Genomic DNA, 20,834 nt, shown 5'->3' on the forward strand with positions numbered 1-20,834 from the left:
TGTGGGTCTAAAGTGGCCTTTAACCAGTCATGTGGTGCACACACAAGAGTTGTGTGCACTGTGTTCTTACAAATGGGGAAAACCTACTTTTAAAATGAGAAATATTTGTTCAAAGTCCAAAAGCATAGGCTGCATTTTGACAAATATTTATTCTCAAAAACGCATGTACCATGTGTTACAGCAGAAAGAGAAAATGGCTTGATTGGCGTACCCACTCTGTAGCACATGGATCAGGAACTAGTGCTGACAGAGACAGACAGAGATGAAGGCTGGGGAAATTCGCATTTTGCCAGTGATGCAATGGAGATGGCAGAGTAAAGGATTGGAAGGCAATGTGACCAAGGTAGTTCGTGTGCTGGTGACATCACTGGGCTTCAGAGGTGGAACTGGAAGGGAATAGTCCTATAGTGCACAGTACAGATGGCAGAGATTTGTCTGAAGCACCTTAATAATGCTCTTCTCCCTCTGAACTGTCAACTGGCCAGATTTTCTCCCCATCCTAATGGTTATCCCAGACTTCCTTCAACTCCCAGCCCTCATTTACCTTAGCATTCCATGCTGTACGGCATTCCCTTCTCACTAAATAGCCATTACATCATGATTTAGCCAAGCACAATGCGGATCCTGAAAATGCTGTTAGGCTTGGTTGTTCTTTCACTAGTGAATCTCCAAAGCTCTATGTTGGAAACAGCAAAACAGAACATTTTTTTCCCTGAGACATTGATATCAGTGTTTGCACTCAGAGAGCTAAAATACAGGATTGGATGATCTTGTTTGGAAAAAATTAGCTTGAAGAAATGACTTGAGGACAATGCCAAAATATTAGCTCATTAGTTTGATATAGTGCATGTTTTCCCCATCTCACTTAGCATTTGTGAATGTAGAATATAGAATATTTTCTCCTTTCACATCGGAAAAATAGCAAAAATAATCCCCAGTCCAATAGAAACCTATCCTTACATCTCTTACTAGAAAAGTTTATCCTTTGCACTGTTCTTTTAAAATTACTATTTGTATGTGTGTTTGGGTGTGTGGTGGAATAATGCATTCAAAGATGCATTCTAAAATATTTTGCTAATTTTTGTATTTATGGAAAATTACAGCTAATACTTGATGCAGCAAACAATCTCTATGAGATGGTGATACTGTCTTGTCATATTAAGGCTGTAATCCTGTTGATTTACCTGAGAGTAAATTCTACTAATCACAGGGTGACTTACTTCTGAGTAGAATGCATTAGATTTCACTGTAAGGTACCTTGGTTACAGTGCTCTGCTTAAGACATTCCTGTACCTTCTTCATAAAGCTTGATGCTTTATAGCCCCCATGGAAGCCAAGAGACATTAATCAGTAGCTGATTTTGATCAGTAGTCAGTGTCCATTAAGGAATTAAGAAATCAGTGACCTACAGAAAGCAGCAAGGAGAGCCAAAGAAAAGTCACTCATACATCTTGGAACTATTTGTTGTATCTAAAAACAACCATGTAGCCAAAGAGAGTTAACCAACAGATTTAGGTCTTGTCATTCCAGCCAAGCAAGCAAGAAAATCCATCATCAAGATCTTGCCAACTGGCAAAGGCAAAGAGCAGTTGAGGGTCTTGCAAAGAAGCAAGGAAATTGCTAGTGTGGCGTCCAGAAAGGAGCAGGGATACAACGTTCTCATTATTCTGAACTTTATCAGTTCCAGGGCAGCTTACAACTTTTAAAATTAATTTTCATTTAAAGAACCCTATAAAGCAATCAACCAAGGAGAAAGAGTCAGCAGTTAAAACCAAAATAAAAACTTTATCTGCACAGTAAAATAGAAGCTGGCTAGAACAGTAACTTGCAAATAATAGGGATGGAAGGGGCCAATTGGTCTTCATTCTATGGCTACAGATGCTAAAAAGACCCCCCCACACCCCTCTCTCTCGTCCCAGTCAAACACGCTGCACCCTGGGTGAGACTAAGGATGGACGAAAGCGTCAGTGTTCCTTTCTCCATAGGGTCTTATGAATCAGCAGGCCTGGAGCAAAACAAAGTTCTCCAAATTCAAATTCAATCTTGATTCATGTCTGTATCAGATTACAAGTGCCATTTTTTCCTTTAGCAATGAAAATCTGCATATTTCTATGTATATTTTCCCAAATGCATGCATCAATAGTGCACATTTTTAAATGGACACACTTCCAAAATGTGCTAATTTGAAATGAATGGGTGCTACTGAACACTTTTTTGTCCACAAATCATTTCATAAGTTCATTAGTTACAGTTTGTGTCCAAACCTGTGTTTGGCATGGAAATGCAAACTTGGTAAGATGCATTTCTTGTGCATCCCTATTCTGCCTTTGAATCTTGTGACTCTCCTGAGTTTCTATTCTTTGTATTTTTTAAAATGTGCAGTTTGGCAACTTCTTATTAAAATTGAATTGAAACTAAATTCTCACCCATCTGTACCAGCCAAATGTAATAGTTTAGCTATTCTCAACACAGAGAGGATGATAATGTAACTGCCTGTCCCATAGCTGTTAAAGATGAGGAGCCTGTCAGGAAAAGAACCCACATTCCTAATATGGCATTGCAAATGTTGTGGAATACACAGGGATTTAAGCCTAGACTTTTAAGAGTTAAGTGTGAGGCGGGGATCCTTAGGCCCGAGGCCCATATCTGGTCCTTTTGGGTTCCCAGTGCCGTCCTCTGGCAGATGGCCATGCCTCCTTCCATCACCTGTCAATCATGCCTTGGTTTCCTGGCTTTTGTGCCCTTTCCTCCCTTGTACTAAATGGTCAAAATGCTTGTCTTAAGGGTTAGTTGCTGGCAGTAAGAGCTTACGGTGCCATCCTACGCCTGCAATCCTAAATGGCGGTAGGGGAGTCATCTATTTCCATTCATGCCAGCATAACTAACCAGAGGGATGCTGGGAACCACAGCACTTTTTTCTGTGACAACATGCACAGGATTGTGTCCCTAAACCAAAGTGTATGCTGGTATTTTGGTCCTGTCACTTGGCTTTAAGCTTTGCTTCCCCTGAGAGCTTCTCTGAAATCAAATTCAGCCTTTGGGCTGAAAGGCATTCAGCATCCCTGAGGTAAGCCCTGAAAACTCCAGGGCCTAGCTATTGAATCTGTCATTTTCCATTTCTCACACATTCCACATTTAAACTTTAAGTTTATGAAGTATTTTGTAAATTTGGCTAAGTCCTTATACAATCACTGGACCAAATGGCGTTCTCACCCATTCCTTTAATGCAACACAGAGAGGGCTATTTTCCTGCCAGTCTTCAGGCAGGATATGGCCAGGAGGCTATGGAAGGAGATATCCTAGACCCAAGCTATTTAGGACTTTAAAGGTGACCGGCACTTTGAATTGTGCCCAGAAGCAGATTGTGTCATTCTTTAAACTGCAAACAACAGCATATCAAGTCTCTCTCTCTCTCTCTCTCTCTCTGTGACGTGTGTGCGTACATGAGAGAAAGGAAGTTTCAGTGTATAGCTTTGCCTTTTATAGTATTGATGAATTGATGCCATTTATCTCCAGACTTAGAGAAACTCCAAAGTAATATTACTGGTGAGTGAAAGGAAACAGCATTGATGAAATTTCCCCCAGTATTTTTAATGTGGTTTCTGCCTTTTCATTTATGGAAGTCAGGTACTTTGATTGAAATTGGCAAGTTTCAGCCACAACTCTTGTTGGAGCACTTCAGAATCTGAGGACACTGGAATCTGGGGCATTGATCCATTTTTGGCACTCCTGCTCTCTGTTAGCTGTAGATGATCTTGCTCTGTTATTAATAAAGGGTGGACAGATGAATGGATATTGCGATTTTCGGAGTGAGGAAATTAAGATGGAAAATTGCATTGATTTAATTGTGCAATGTGCATTGTGCAAACAAAAGAGCAAGGGGGGAAATCTGGTACCTTTGTGGTGCTTGTTGCATCCCTTGCTTGGGTGAATACACAGCCCAGGCACTGTGTCCCGGCTTTAGCCACCATAACTGGGTCAGGAACAGCCAGATATTACAGAATGCTGTAGGAATGAAGACTAATACTCCTAGTCAACTCCTCTGCTGGTCCTCTGACTCTTGGAGGATTAAATGACACTCATCTATTCTGGTGTAATAGATTGCATTTATTGCTCGAGACAGCCTCACGCACATTTCATCCGGTTAAACCCTTTTTTTCCTAGTTGGAGGCTGACAGATGGATGGAAGGAGGAAGCACACTACTGCCAAGCAAGCAGAGTGCTGCCAAGCCCTGGAGTCCTGCGGGGAGATGGACCCGGGGCTTTCCCTACCACATGTCAGAGCAAATCAGAGCAACTCAAAGGGGCTGCACGTGTGAACCTCACGAGGAACAGGTGGGGGGGGGAGGACCAGAGATGCACAGTAGCACTGATGGGAGAAGGCAAGGTGAGGGAGACTGAGGGCATGGCCCAGTCCAGGTGTGCAGCAGTCCCTGGCAAATAATGAGCATGGATGGATGTGGGTCACAGTGATGGAGAGAAGAGGTGGAGGACTCTCTGTCAGAATGAAGAGACTTTTTAGCTGTGTGGGTGACATGGCCTTGGGGTACAAAGAGAAGCAGTTTGGAAAAGCTTGCGCTATATTTAGGGATGAAAGGGCTCACTGCACCATGGTTAATTTCTGAAGTGTTGGAGCTCAAGTATGCCTCGCAGTCTTGCTCTACGAAGAAGCATAATACAGATAGGCAAACACAGATACAAGAGTGTCAACCTGGCTGTGTAGGAAAGGCACTCTGGACATGATCAGAAGCAACCTTGTTTTCCACGTTTAAGGTGCATGGCTTTGAGCGGAACCCTCATCTTGCAGACAATCCTGGGGCGGAATCTCCTCTAAGATTCATTTGAAAGGATTGCCTTTATCCTTCTGTGGAGCAAGGGTGGGAACTGGGAACTGAAGAAGATGGAGAGCTGGGTAGTGTGAAAGGCTTCTGAGGAGGAATGAGCAGTGAGGCTGAAATGGGAAACTTTTTTCCCTCAGAATTCTCTGCCTTGGTTGTGGACACCTAATTAGGCAAATCAGCTGTGACTAAGTTCAGATCAGACTAAAATAGCTATGCAGTTTTGTGTCCTAAAGAAAACCTAATGCTATTACCAGGGCTGCAACATTTTCTGTGCAATCCTGTACATGTTTAATCAGAAGTTTATTTATTTATTTATTTATTTTTCTATTTATATCCTGCCTTTTTCCTACAAAGGGCTCAAGGCAGCTTACATTATCTCTCCTCCTCCATCTTATCCCCACAACAACAACCCTGTGAGGTGGGTTGGGCTGAGAGTCTGTGACTGGCCCAAAGTCACCCAGTTGGCTCCATGACCGAGCGGGGACTCGAACCCAGATCGCCTGAGTCCCAGTCCCATGCTCTTAACCACTGTACCACACTGGCTCTCAAGTTCCATTGGATTTAATTAGACTTATTCCCACCTAAACATATATTGCATTGTTTCCCAACCTTTCCTCACCTGTGGGCATATTATTTCGGAATTTGAAAAACTGATGGGGGAGTCCCCACAAAATGCCTAATTATTAGCCATTTTGATCTCTGCCTGCCACATCTGGGTCTTAAGCGTCGTCTTTTTCAGGAAAAAAACTTACTTTGTGTCTATTGATTACTGCAACATCTCTTTAGTACAGGATTGTCTAATTCAGCAAATTACTGACAGTGCAACACAGTTAATGCTTCTTCTAAACATATCTTAGGGCAATGTCCAGTAGTGGCTTCTTTCTGGGAAGAGGTTATGACACAAATAAAGTCTGTACTGGAATAGTGATGCAAATGCTCTTTTTAATTATTTACCTGTGTCATGGAAAATCACAAATGGTTGATGTTAATGGACTCTTTGTGCCCCTTTGAAAGCTAATACACTGATTATTATGGCATTGGAAAGATAAACAGTCATGGGTTGAGGACCTTACAATATTTTCAGTATTTGAATGGATGACCATTTTCAAATGGATACTTCTTTGGATATTTGGTACACTCTTAAAGCATATATATAATTGCTCAAATGTTGCATGCACTTCATGTGCATTGATTGCTATGGTTATGTACAAACCCATTTATGTATATTTAAGAAAGATGCAAAAATCTAAAAGTTTTGCAAGGCACTGTAGACACTGTGTTGGGGACCCTGGCATAGTAGGCTTCATCAGACCCTCTCAGCTCACAATTATGAAACACTGGGGGAACCTTTGCTGGTTTTACTTTCACATCTGCTACATGGAAATTGTCAATATTTTTCTTAAAGGAACAGTACACCACAAAAAGCGAATGCTTAGTTTCTGTGTCTGCATAGGAATAGGATTAGAAAGATGCTGAATTATTTACTGAATTACTTTCTGTTTACATATAGCTTTGGAATACACATAACTGTGATTAGGGTTCTCTCTTCTCTTTGGGCAAATAATTGGTTTTTGCTCGTTAGGACTTTTGTCCATTTTACTGTATGCAGACACTGTTACCCACTATCAAAAAATGCTCTTGAGCAATTCAGCAGCCTCTGTATTTGGAACATATTTATAACCTAACTAGGAACAATTCTCTTATGTAGTCCTGCATGTCTTTTGTACATTGTTTTCTTTCAAATTTTCCCTTCCATGTACATGGGTTCTTTAAAGCAAAAGTGATGAGCCATCATGATATATAAATATGTGCTTTGTATTTAAAAAAAAAAGATTGTGCCAAGACAAATATGTGCATTTTGTCAAGACTAAATGAAGAACTGGTGTTTTAATGAAATGCATGCTCACATATGTGGTGTTGACTCTTGCTATAGCCTTGCGCAGTGCTCTTTTAATTGGAAAAGGGACATGATTATTGTGTGGTAATGACCAAAGAACAGCTCAAGTGGATGTAGGTCTGTGTTTAGAATTCCATCCCTAATTTCTTTGTTTAAAAGGCTTCTGTAAGGTTCAGAAAGGTCAGTTTATTCTTTCTTGTCTAGAGTGCTTAAAGCAGGCATTTTGAGCCTTGCTGACATTCAGTTTTTCCTGGTCTTCCCCCAGTCTTCCCATCACTTTTTCTTGCCCTCTTGTTGGGCAGTGGGATTCAAACAGGAGGCAGTGAGCATCTGGGGAAGCGTATGCACACTTAGGACCTGAAGACTGGGTACAAGCATGGACCTGCAAGCTGGAGACTGCTGCTTCATGGTATTGGTACATTGCTGGTTGCAGGACACCTTATAAGGATGTCCTGAAATGTGGGGTAGCCACGTTGTAGCAAGAAACTCTAGAAATGCATGTTTCATCAGACTGTATCCACAGCCATCCTTTCTGTCTGTTTAACTCTGCTGTGCCATAAACTATGAGGAATATCAGCCTAATCCCTTTAGGTAGATACTTGCAACTCATTTCCACTCACTTCTTACAATTTCTCATACAAAAGGTTATTCCAAGAAGGTATGGCTATAGTATTATGGCAAGGGGCATAGGATGTCTCTAGTTTGTCTCCTTTAAATTCTGGATTATTCTTAACACTATAAGGAAAACAGTATTTTGGAGTAGTTAATCATAATAATATAAGAGCATAAGGAAAGCCATGCTGGATCAGACCAATGGTCCATCCTGTCCAGCACTTCATTACATGGTGGCAAGCCAGCTGTACCCAGAATCCCTCAAGCACGATGGGTACAAGACCTCCCCTTGCCCCAGCCCCTCAGCCCCTGGTGTATGTAGACATGTTGCTTCTCATAATGGAGGCTAATGGCCACTGATAGCTTCCTCCGCCATGAATTTGTCCAATCCACTTTTAAAGCCATCCAAATTGGCGTTCGTCATGACCTCCCGTGGCAGTGAGTTCCCTAGTTTAACTCTATGTTGTGTGAAGAAATATTTCCTTTTATCTGTCCCAAACCTCCCCTCAGTCAGCTTCATGGGGTGACTCTTGGTTCTAGTCTGATTGGAAAGGGAGAAAATGTCTCCCTCTCCACTTTCTCCACACCAAGCATAATTTTAAACACTTCTCTCATGTTTCCCCTTCCTCGCCATTTTCCTAAGTTAAACAGTCCCAGTTGTTGTAGCTGCTCCTCAATGGGAAGTTGCTTCAGCCCCCTGATCGTTTTTGTTGGCCCTTGGTATACTTTTTCCAATTCGATAATGTCCTTTTTCAGGTAAGGCAACCAGAATTAGGAACAGTACTCTAAGTGCAGTTGCACCAAAGATTTGTATGGGAAGAGTACGATCTCAGTAATGTCTCTTTTCTATTCCATTCTTAGCATGATGTTTGCCTATTTTGCGGCAGCTGCAAACTTGGCCATTGTTTTCATTAAGCTGCTCATTAACCCCCGCACACACCCCCAAGATGCCTTTCTTGCTCAGTCACTGTTAGCTCAGATTCCATCAGCCTGCACTTAAAGTTGGGATATTGTGCCCTAATATGCAATATTTTAGTATTTATTAATTTATATGCCACCCCACTAGCCACAGCTCTCTGAGCAGCTTACAACATATTAAAATTCAACAATATAAAAATACAAACATAATATAATATTTGCTGTAAAAACCAGTAATAATAACAATAAAATCCATAAATAAATTAACAGGATCAAAACCAAATAGGGAAAAATAGAATTGATAAATACTAAATCTTATCTACATATATAAAACCCAAAAATAAGCATAAACCATTAAAATTAGAAATAAATATCCCTCCTTTAAATTCATGACCCATTGGTAGCAGCATAACATAATATTATTAATACCTAAAAATTCACCTGTCAAAATAACTGCTAAACAGATAAGTCTTTAGATGGCACCTAAAAGCCAAAAGAGTTGGCGCCAACTAGACCTCGAGTAGGAATGAATTCCAAAGTTGGGTTGCTATGCAGGAGAAGGCCCTCCTCTTTGCAGACTCCCTCCTCACTTTGTTAGGGGGAGGAACACGGGGGATGGCTTCAGATGGAGACTGCAGTGAATGGGCTGGTGCATATGGGGAAAGGTACACCCTCAGATAACCTGGCCCCAAACGATTCAGGGCTTATATGTCACCATGAGCACTTATCATTGGAAAAACGCTGAAGTCAGTTAGCAAATGGGCTCTGTGGGAACATCCAGCAGTTGACGGAGAACCATAGAGGTGGCAATGATGCAAAACATATTTGCGCATAACCTTACCTGGGCTAGGCTAAGACTTGCTCCAATTCCATCCATAGGACTGGTGTGCAGAAGCTGTGGACTACATGTGCCCCAGGTCTTAATTACAGCCCCTTGTGAGATCTCTGGACCCTGCCCATCTGCTTCCCATTACAGAATTCCCCCCCCCCCCCGCCCCAGTGATCCTGATCAAGGTCACTCTTCCTTCTCTATCAGGATTGCTGGGTGTGTGTCTGTGCATGCATGTGGGTGTGAGAGCTGCAGAACTGAGGGAGAAACACTGTGTGCAGTTGTTCTCCTCCATGATAACTCCCCAGAGAAAGCATAAACTTGCCCAAGAACTCTAATCAGGCAGGAAATCAGGAAGGCCCAAAGGAACTATAGGCATCTGGCCATAACATCAGTTGCTTGATAATGGATCCATCTGGGCTCCCATGAGCACTTGTGAGACAGCTAATCAGTCTTTGACTATTAGTGGTTCTTTCAGGGAGCATCGTGTCCTACCCCAGTGAACGAATGCGTTAATGATAGCATCCATTAGCAGAATGTCTGACCACCACCAAGTCAGTTTTGGAGTGTCTCCCAAGAAGAAAGGCCAATTCGGGTCTAGCCCCTCTTCTTGTTTTATCCAGTTCATCTAAAATATGCCTTTGCCATCCACCAAGCAAATTCCGTGAGAAAGTTCAGAATCTGTGGGCTTCGTCATACTTTATGGATTTTAGTTTTGGGCTGCAGAGCTAAAGACATAATGTGTGAATGTAGCAAACAGCTGTTTGAAACCACATGTGTCCTACAGTGAACAGCTACGCTAATCAGAAAGCTAAGATGAGGCACTGCTTCGTCTTGAGTGAATACTTGGTGGCAAATCCAATTTTGTTACTGTGTGATGTGTGAAAAAGATTCAAGAGCACTTCACTCCGGACTGCATGCAAGTTATCTCCAAGGTGTGATCACACTAGGAATGCTGTGTTCAGTTCTGGTCACCACACCCACAAATGAATGTTGTGGAGTTGGGCCGGGCGGAACATGGCAGCTGCAGCAGTCAGACACCAAGAAGAAAGGCTGCAACTGCTGAGACTGTTTACCTTAAAGAAAAGGTGAGTGTGGGCAGACATTTCAGAGGTGTGGATAAAGTAGAGAGTAAGACATTTTTTCTCCCTTTCTCATAATATTAGAACATGTGGACGTTCCATGAAGCTACTTAGTAGGAGACTCAGGACAGATAAAAAGATGTACTTCACACAGTGCATAGCTAAACTATGGCATTAATGGTGATGATCACCAATTTGGTTGGGTTTAAAAGGGGTGTTAGAGAAATTAATGGAGAATAGGGGCACAGTCCTATGCATGTCTTGACAAAAAAGGCCTGCAGCTCCCAGGGTTCCCCAGTCCGCATGGCTGAGGCATGCTGGGGGTTGTAGGACATTCTCCTGTCTGAACATGCATAGGGCTGCACCTTAAGGCTATCAATGGCTCTAGTCCTGATGGTGATAAAGTGTCTCCAATATCAGAGGCAGGATACCTGTGTGCATCAGTTGCTGCAGGGCACAACTGAGAGGGTGTTGTTGCTCTCATCCCACTTGCGAGTTCCTGTCCTGATTCTCCTACTAAGTAGCTAACGACTAAGTGGGTGGTTGGCCAGTGTGTGAACAGAATGCCAGATGAGATGGACCCTGAATTTGACCCAGCATGGCTCTTCGCATGTTCTGATGTTCACTTCTGAGTAGGACCATGTGTGGGGCAGTTGACAGCACATGGCACCTGTGTGCATCTAGATGGCCCCATTGGTACATGGGGGAAACGACTTACAGAATACAAGCAATGTGTTTGCTGTGTGAGTGCATGACTTTATCTTGTGTGGAAATGTCTTGAATCTGCCAGTAGAAAAGAATAACGACAGTGCACATTTAAGATGGCTTTACCTACACTGCAGCCCCTCCAGCCAGAAAGGACTTGGCTTTATCACAGCCTCCCCTGAAATGCTGGTCTATGCAGCTGGGGAAAGGAAAACTAACAATCCTTCACATATGTTTGATATATTTGACTATTTATTATCTCCAGCAAATTCCATTATCTCTTTTAGATGAAGAACTGTATGTGATTTACCTTGGTTACTGAATTCAAGGTAGAACAGTAGGAGACCCCATAGGGTGCACAGCTCAATCTGCATGGAAAAATTGGAAAAGGAGAAGTCAATTGGAATTGCAAGATCAATCTTTCAAAAATAGGCAAACTTTTGTGAAAAGTCATTAGAATGGCTACTTACACAACATCAAAAAGAGGACAGAAGAGGGAACTGATTTGCATAACATTTACAAAAATATGCATATAAATAAATAAAATTTAGAAATAATTATAATTATTGCTTGCATAGAAATATAATATGTCTCACCATAGTGGGTAAGACCACAACCTCTGTTCCTGCTGAGTCCGTTGTCTGGGTTGATGGGTAATGTCAAGCGGTCCCTGTTCTCCCTTCTTAGTATGGTTCATTATCTTTAATTGGGACTTGGACAATCCTTCAAATAGAGGACACCTTTAAATAGAGGACTATCCTCTGCAAAGTAGGGCATATCCCCACCCCCCATGAGGCCATGTTGGTCAAAAGGTGGGTTGAAGGCCTCATCCCATGTGAGAAATTTGTTGTTAATTTTAGAATGCAACATTTTTTGTCCAAAATAGTTTCAAACTTTCCATTCTAGCCTCTTGAGGCAGCACTGGACACTTTCCCCTGATATTACATTTTGCTGTGAGCCATCTGGAGACAAAAGTGATTGGACAGACTAGAAATATCCCAGATAGATAGATAGCCAGCCAGCCAGCCAGCCAGCCAGCAAGCCAGCCCGGCCTCTTCTGCCTTGCCTTTGCCCCTTGGCTCCACCCATATTTTTTCCTCCAGAAGATGGATCTATGACATCATAACATTGGATATGCCTTGGGCAGCTTGCATGAAATGCATTTACCTATTTGCATGATCCTGAACATTAGGGTACAGGCGTTTCTACAGAAATAGAGTCAGAAGCAATGGCCAGGATGTATAGCCATGGTTAAATACCGGAGCAGCTGGATTTATGTATGGCCACTGGTATCATGTAGTATGAATGAAAAGGTAAGATGGGAGCAGTGACTGATTTCAAAGAGAATGAAGGTGAGGAAGAATGTAAATTTCCTAGACACATAAACAGGAGCTAAGGAGTAACTGAGAGAGCTGGAAGTTGTGCTGTCTTTGAAGGGAAAACTGCGTGGAGAGAATGGCAGAATGCTGAAAGTCAGTCTTTCAAGTTATTGTTACCAGACTGAAGTTGATCACCAGAGCTCTGGTCATCTAAACTAAGGATTGCCTCCCCTGTTGTTCTAAAATAAGAATTCTCCAAGTGTAACTGCCTTGTGCATACGGACTTCAAGGATGCACAAGTCCATGCATATGGGCTTCAAAAAGCTGTGCATGTGAGAGGTCCTGGAGTGAAGAAAGGAATGGTGATTTAAATATCATAATGCAAGTCATTGAATTTGTAGCACTGTCACCCTTTCATACTTTTGGAAATAATAGAAGCCGAGTCCAAACGTGTACATTCAGAGCAATCAATTGTAGTCACTAATGGCCTACTGGAAAACAGGAGAAAGGGAGGTTAACACACCGAGAATTATTGCAATTCTGCTGCTGTTCTTTGATGATGTGATTGTCTATTCAGCCATTTATTCCCCTGATGCTATAGTTTGTTTAGGCTAAATGTCCAGGGAGAGAGAAGGGACAAGATTCCCATTAATGCATATATGGCATCTATATTTTATAAGGCAAAAAATGAGGAGCACAATTATAATCAGCAGTACCACCTCCTTACTCCATTCTGTCTGTAGCTCCTGCATCTTTAAGACAAATTTGCTAATTTGACTCACTCAGCATAGCAGTTTTAATGCTTGTTATATCTTTGAGTAGATACAGAAGAAGCGCAAAAACTGTGGTGGGGTGGGGGGAATTCTGCACCATCCATCTTTTAAAAAGAGATGATAGATCCAAAATAGTATATTCAATAAACTCATAACTTTGAAGTATTTAAGCTCTGTGTTTAGTTCTTGGTTTGTGATTCATAAACTATATAAAGCTACAGTTCTTAGATTTAAGTCAATAAGCACTATTGGATCTAGGATGAAATCTAATCATTTTGCTTTAACGGGTTGGTGACTGTGTCTCCAATCAGGTTGTATTCTAGACTGCATAGATGAAAAGGTTTGTTTCGATGGCAAATATAAGAGACAGAAGGACGCAGGTGGCTGACTTGGCAGATTCCCAGAGGAATCACACCCTGTGATATTGTCTTTCCACTGTGTAAACCAGGCATACTGTATGTGAAGCCAATAAGCAAAAGTGATGAGAGAACCCATGCCACATTCATTGCTCATTGTGTTGTCCGTGTCAGTTTATATACAACTCTTTCTGTAAGACCGTGTAAATGACTTAGATGTATGTGAAGACATATGGTTTCTTCATTACGAATTTAAACAGAATCCTGGAGCAGTTAGACAAGAGGCTTCGGCGAATGGGGCGGCATAAAAATGTTTTAATAAATAAAATAAAAAAAAACTTCTGGAAAATAATCCATACAAAGTCATGCAGTAAGGAGAATCTGTAACTCATCCTGGCCTTTTTATTACCTCCCAACTTCCACTTTCAGACTTTCTTTGCTTAATGTGGAAAGGATTGTGCTTAGCTTTACCCCTGCAAGAAAGAAGCAGCTGAGTGAGGGATGCTTTGCAGGTGGCAAACTAGCTCCAAACAATGCTAGCTCAGCAAGTCTTCCTTGCAAGGTGTGCATGGCAGAAGTGAAAACAAAGGCCAAAGCAGTAAAGGCGCAAAAATGGGGTTGCTTTCACAATGACACTAAAAGTGCTTTTTTACATTTGCATATCCTCTGTCTACCACTGAAGTGTCAAAGCTGCATGAGTTAAAATCTACCTGAGTTTTTAAAAAAATGCTCTACTTGCTCTTTCTGATTTGCACTCATCATATCTCAGTATGCATTACCAGCATTATTTCAGATATATATGAGAAAAACATCATTAGACATTCAGGTGGCATGGGTTAGCTTTACTTTCTTGCTTTAAACTAAAATAGGTTCTTAAAAGAACATGTTATTTTACTACATTTTCTGCTGTGATGCCGGTTTGAATGAAACAGCCTTGGGATCTAATGAGCATTACTGATTACTTACTTCCACATAGTGGTGCATTTATGAAAAGGCTCAAGTCGTCCAAAATTCCTGCCACGTATTGCCAAGTATGTAAGAGCTGGTTTACAGTGTGGGAAGCAAAAGATACTCTGTTCATGCTCAGATGAAATCTGCTCTTGTGTACTTTCTTTGATTACCATCAGTGGATGGTATAGTACTTTAGTTAGATTGCCTTGAACCTTCCTTCACTGCAATCCTAAATGTTAGAAGGGGTGTGGCAAAGTGCCCGCTTTTAGTAGTTGAGGGAGTGTCCAATTACCACAGGCGTATTGGGAAGCTGGATAAAATGTTTAAAAGCTCGCTCAGGAAGGATTCTGAGCATGTGCTCCTTCAGTACATGAAAACAGTCCATCCCTTATACCCTTACAAGAATGTTATTCATGGGCCTCAAAGACTGACCGACCATGTAAATGGAGGCAGTTGGATCCACCATCTGGAAGAGAATAGATGGAAAGCGGCATGTGGTGATAGGCTGGACATGTTGGTTGCGAAGATGCCAAGATCTGTCTAGACTGGATTCATTTCTCACCTCTTCTTTTTATTAGTGCTGTGCCAGCCCTGCCCCACCCTTCCACAACCTCTTCCTTTCCTTGCAAATAAACTTGTTTTTCTGCCTGTTCTCCAGGAATGGTGAGAGTTTCAGAGAGGGTTCTTAGGATGCTGGCATAGCTTCATGTAAGCAGGCGGCTGAGGAGTTGGTGCATGCTCTTTGTTTTGCCATATTGACCCCATTCTGTTCTTGCAGCCTCTCCGCTTGAGCTTTCTGAAAAGACCCCCCACCCACCCACCCACCCACAAGGACCGAGCCAGAACTTTTTGGAGCTTTTCAGCACCATTGTTGCTGAAAGCTGAGTAGACTCATTGCTCTTGTCTAGGAGGACTTTCAGCTTTCAGGCACTCACAGTTGCCCTATTTTATTTTATTTCATTTATTTCACTTTATTTTGCCCCTCATCCAACAAACAGCAGAAAATAGATAGATCAAACATGTGGTTCTGCTTTTATTCCTCAGCTGCACTGGGAAGACCAAAGAGAAGGAAAGGACTCCCAGACAATATAATGATACTTTGCTTTATTGGTGGCATTTCCTCCTTATCATCTTTCATATTTGCTTCTGACATCTTCATGGTTTTATCTGATTTTTATTCATCTTAATGTGTTTATAAGCTTTGTACTATAACTTAGTACTTTGCTTCTTCTAAAGTCAGCAATTCATTATTACCATTCATTACTGTTTTTAGGACTGCAGGTGGCGCAGTGGTTTAAACTGCTGTGCTGCTGGGCTGGTTGATTGAAAGGTCACCGGTTCGAATCTGCACAACGGGGTGAGTTCCCGTTGCTCCATCCCAGCTCCTGCCAACCTTGCAGTTCGAAAGCATGCAAATGCAAGTAGATGAAAAGGTACCACTTTGGTGGGAAGGTAACAGCGTTCTGTGCACTTCAGTGTTTAGTCATGCCGGCCACATGACCACAGAGACTGTCTGCGGACAAACGCTGCTAGGAAACGGAGATGAGCACCGCCCCCTAGAGTCAGGCATGACTGGACGTAACGTCAAGGGGAAACCTTTAACCTTTTTACCACTGTTTTTAAAAACAAACATATAAACTCTCAACAGTGAAAACAAGGGGAAATGCTGATCTGCCTAGAATCCAGCCTCAGCAGCTTTTGAGTATATATTTTAATTTTCATGTAAATATATATTTTCAGATCCAAGATAGGGAACTTGTTTCTTGTCTGCTTGACCTTTTTAACACCTGAACAGTAAACGAAGGGAGGGATTAGGATCTGTCTGATCAAGAGATTTAAGAGAGATATCCAGAGTCAACATCTGAATAAGACTATTTATTGTTTGTATCTAGGGAAAGATCCACCAGTAACCATCACACTAGTAAGCACTATTGGAAGCTGTCTTATGTGAAGTCCAGCCCTTGGTTCTTCTAGTCCAATATTGTCAACACTGACTGATAGCAATTCTCCAAGATTTCAGGCAGGGTCTTTCTAGGGTAGCCTTACCTGGAGATGATCATGACTGAACTTTCGACTAAAGCAGGAGCTCTACCACTGAGCTGTACTTTCTCCCCAATTAATAGTGTTGGCATGTGGACACAGTTGGAGCCTTCCAGTAGCAATTATCAAGATGCTTTTAGGTGGATGCTCATAGTATTTCTATAGCAGTTGGAATGCTTTGTGGAACTATTTCATGGTTCCTCCTTAACAGACTTTTCTGGTATAAAAAGGATGGGAGGAGCAGTGGAGAAACACACCAAGATTACAAATTGAAGACATCATTGTCTGGAACCCCTGCAAAAATGTTGTGAATAAGGCTTGAGATGAGACTGGGCAAAAGACATAGACTCTTTGCAGCCTGAATCAGGGAGCTAAGCAGAGACTAGTGACTGAAATAATCTGGCTTGGAAACATTAACATTACGATAATTATTGCCCAGTTTTGATTCTTTTAAAAATCTATACAAACCTGTGAATATTGTTACAGAATACGTTGAGTCTGGAGAATGAGATGTTAGTAATCCTATGATTCTAAAAAAAATTCAAATGGGAGTGGGGGGAAGATGCAAAACTCTTATTCTTTTTCATTACAGTTAACTGTAGCAGTTAATATTTAATTCTTACTGACTCTTTGCAGCCATTGTTATTTTAGGGATTCCACTTGGGAAACACCAGATCATGGAGGAAGAGGAAGCTTACAGATGTAGCTTGAATGATGTTATAGCAGGATGAATCCTATCTTTCAAATAAAATCATTTGTGTCTTACAGAATCACTCTCCTCTCTTCCATTCTCTTTCCTGAACTTCAGTGCATACCCCGAAGTCTGCAATGGGAGTATCTGTGGAACTTGTCCTACTTTTGGTAGCTGGCATCTCTTTTTCAGGTAAGAGCTTCCTCCAACTTGGCTCAAAGGCCAAGACGATCTTTGGGCTGAGCCTGGAATCCAACTTTACTGGGCTCATGCCAACAAAGCAACAAACCTATGTGTAGCCTCATCAGTTCAGAACATGATATTATCTGGATTATGTGGCTCACATATTACAGAGCTAAGCTAACACTAATCCCATGCGTTTACCATGTAGATCATGTAATTTTAATACAGTTTCTGCATATTTATAATATGGAAATTCTGTGACTGGTGTATGTATTGCACATGTAGATAATGATTTCTGACTGTATTAATTAGGAGAACTAAGAAAGGTTGGATCTTGCCATATAGTAAATTTTATACAAGCACCATCTATGGTTTGTAGACTTTTTACATGGATGGTTCTCATCAGTATTACTGATCTATGTACAAAATGTGGAATCTCTCCTTATTGGTTGTATTCGTCATTCTTCACTTAATGCCCCAATCTCTGTTTTCCATTCATTCCAATTATTCCTGGTTCTTAAATGTCTCAGGCTGCATTTTAAAGGTTGATCTCTCAGTGGGAAGGCTTTTCATTTCAGATGGCTGAGAATTAGATAATGCCTTGGAGCTTATCCATCATCTTAGGGAGAGGCTAGTTCGATGTCCTTTATAAATATCTAATTACCTTTTAATGTTCGCTGAGTCTCTTGGGAAGGTGGCTGGCCTAGATTGGGAGGCAATTAGCCTATGCAGAAACTGGTCTGACCCACATATGTTGATGCCATCAAGGCAACACTGGGTTTTGCAGTTAACCAGCTGAATGTAGAAGACAGTTTTGCATTCAAGCAGAGACCATAAGGGATAAGTCATCTACAAAGCCCTACAGGAGCATTTTCTAATGACTGCTAACATATGACACAAAAGATCAGTATAAAGATGACTAGAAGGCTGAAAATTTCTCACTGTGAGCATGAACCCAGAGTCATACAGAAGAAAAGCCACTTAAGCCATGTCCCAAGACCATAGTCTGTCCTTAGTTTGATAACAGTAGTCCACATTTTTGAAAAATACCTCCAAGTTTACCCTTCCCAACAGGAAAATGAATATCTGGACTGACTTTTTACAACATGCAAAAAATTAAGGGGCTCAGTTATTTTCCTGCCCACTCACCTCTTGACCCACATGGCCACAACTGTTGGAACACAGGACATTAATTGTTCTACATTGGTGTCAACTTCTCTTGATTACTTGTTTTACAGTATTTATAGCAGCATTGTTGCTCAGATCTGACGAAAAGGAAAACAGTCTTAACATTCCTGCCTTTCAGTACAGAATTGGCAGGAAGAAGCAAATCTCCTGTGTGGCACTGTAAGAAAATTTTCTGATAAACCAAGTGTAAAATAATTGTTCAAGAGAACCTTGAAATAGCTTTGAAGAAGAGGCAGCAGCCTCAGAGAAATCTCCATGGTGAAGTTAACTGAAGCTTTGCCCAGCGGTGCAAGACATCTTCTCCAACATTCTCTTAGTTTTCTTTCATATGCCCACATTTGGGTAAGAACTATGCAGTGCAATCATAGATACATTTACTCAAAATTTAATCGCGTTGTGTTCTGTGGACTTACTCCCATGTGAGTATGCATGGAATTGCACACACAGAAGAATGCCCTCTGATTTCAGTAGAATTTGTTTTCCGATCTGCAGAGAGTGCAACCTTAAGCACTAAATGCCGTCCTGCATTTGTGTTGCAATCTATGCTAAATTATTCAACCTTAAACCAGACTGTGCAGTGGCTCTATTTATTCTGCCTATTACTATTTCTGACTTGAGCTTTACAGAGCCTGAATCAGTTTACCATGGGAAAAAAGGGCTCTGCCTATGAATCCTAAATTCTTCGAACTGCAACAAGCAAGGTAGTAGAGACTGGTTGTGAAGGGTCTGTTGCATGGTTGAGAAGTCCCTTTCCTTTTGGAGACAAAGTATTTTCTATAGCTTCTTCAAAACTCCAGGTCTGTTTCTCCCAGACTCAGGATACTGAAAAGTCTGGTCTGGATGATCACCAGGGCTCAGTGCACACTGGTGCATGCCAAGCAGCTTTTGAATATTCAAGCCATGACTCTGGCTTGCCATGTTGCCCAAACAAGCCATGGATTGTGCAAGGGTTGTTTAAGCCTAATACAGCTCACCCCATTAAGCCTGGCCAACACAACAAGCCACAGTCCCAACTTGTATAATTCAAGCGGCCATGCACCACAGTGCACCGTGTCTTAAATAAATCACACCGTGTCTTAGATAAATCACACTGACTGATTTGATTGTATGAAATAGCTCAGAGAGTTGCTGGTTTTTCAGCGCCCCTCTGCAGCTGAGCTGTAGGTCTGTGCTCTCCCCTGTACTATGAGATGCTCCTCCCTACTCTAGCATCTATATTGGCTCTTCAGTAGCACAGATTGGCTTCATGCTTAATTCACAAGCCATGCAAGGCAACTGGAAAAAAGCAGTGCTTTGACCAGGAGAATTCTATTGTGTTGCTCCATGTTGCTCCTCTTGCAACTCACATCGATCACGAATGCTTTGCTCTTCCACTGTATCTGCACCTGTCTTGCTCAGCCATCTATCAGTGTTTATTATTTTGACATTTCACCTAGACACTCTTGGGTACAGGCTCCACTGATTTTCTTGCATCCTCCGTTTGCCTGACAGCTGCAGTTGATGGACATTGCCTGGCTATGAACTGCATGATAATGGAGGATATAGCCAGGGATTGCAGAGTTCATGTGGAATTAAATAGAAGATTAGCCGGTTTTGCATCTATCTCTTTTAAATGAATGGATGGACACATGCTAAGGTTGCCTTTGTTAAAGCTCATTAGTTAAAGAAAGAAAGAAGCATTTCATCATACCAAATAGTAAGGGGGTTGTTCTGACCTTCATAAAAGCAGAATTGTTTGATCCATCATCCTGAAATGTACAAGTGCCAGAAATAAGTATTGGTTTAATATACCCTGAAAATGTTAGGACAATTAGTGAAAAATTGAGGGGAAAAGTACAATTTAAGAAAAAGAAATCCCTCTGTTAGAATTAACTTTGAGAATTTATATTGGTGACCTTTTTGCCCAGGATTTGTGTAAAAAACAATTTTATGTAAATTAAGGATTATTTCCCGTTCCACATGTGTTGGGGTTGGTGGAATACTACATATTCATCAAGGAATATCTGACAAGGACATCATAGAACAGGGTGGTCCAACTTTTCGTACCTCAAGGGCTGCATGAGGACTTCCACACACAACCCAGGGTCTATGCCCTGCTCCTCTGGGTTGGCGCATCCCTTTCTTCTCTGTTTCTCCTGTCCAGAAAACCTCCCATGTGACCCCCCCACCCAGGCCCTCCTTCCTTCTTGGACTTCACGTGCGGAGCCTCTTGTACTCGAGTCCACAAACACCCCTCAGCAGGTCCTGCTCACTCTTGCTGACAAGCTCCTGAACATCTTTGAGCTGGTCAGCTGGAGTGGCACAGGACATACTGGGGCAAGCTCTCACGAGGCTGCCAGCCTGACCCACTCTCTTCCTGAGGCTCAGGAAGAGAGTGAAACAGGACAGCAGCTTCGGGAACGCTTGCCACAGTCATGCCTGTGCCATCACTGGGATCCAGACTGGGTGG

General features: G+C 41.8%; 1 protein-coding gene across 1 annotated transcript in view; it reads left to right on the forward strand.

The window, feature by feature from the left end:
• Positions 1–20,834, forward strand: part of CNTN2 (contactin 2) — a 61,857-nt gene that overhangs the window by 8,508 nt on the left and 32,515 nt on the right. Inside the window, exon 2 of the mRNA XM_044451379.1 lies at positions 17,092–17,206. Within this exon, the coding sequence (XP_044307314.1) occupies positions 17,152–17,206 (55 nt within the window). The 5' untranslated portion in view covers positions 17,092–17,151. The remainder of the gene's footprint in view (positions 1–17,091; positions 17,207–20,834) is intronic.

This window comes from Varanus komodoensis, unplaced genomic scaffold (genome assembly GCF_004798865.1).
Source record: "Varanus komodoensis strain SLA01 unplaced genomic scaffold, ASM479886v1 scaffold1, whole genome shotgun sequence".
NCBI classification, from domain to species: Eukaryota; Metazoa; Chordata; class Lepidosauria; order Squamata; family Varanidae; genus Varanus; species Varanus komodoensis.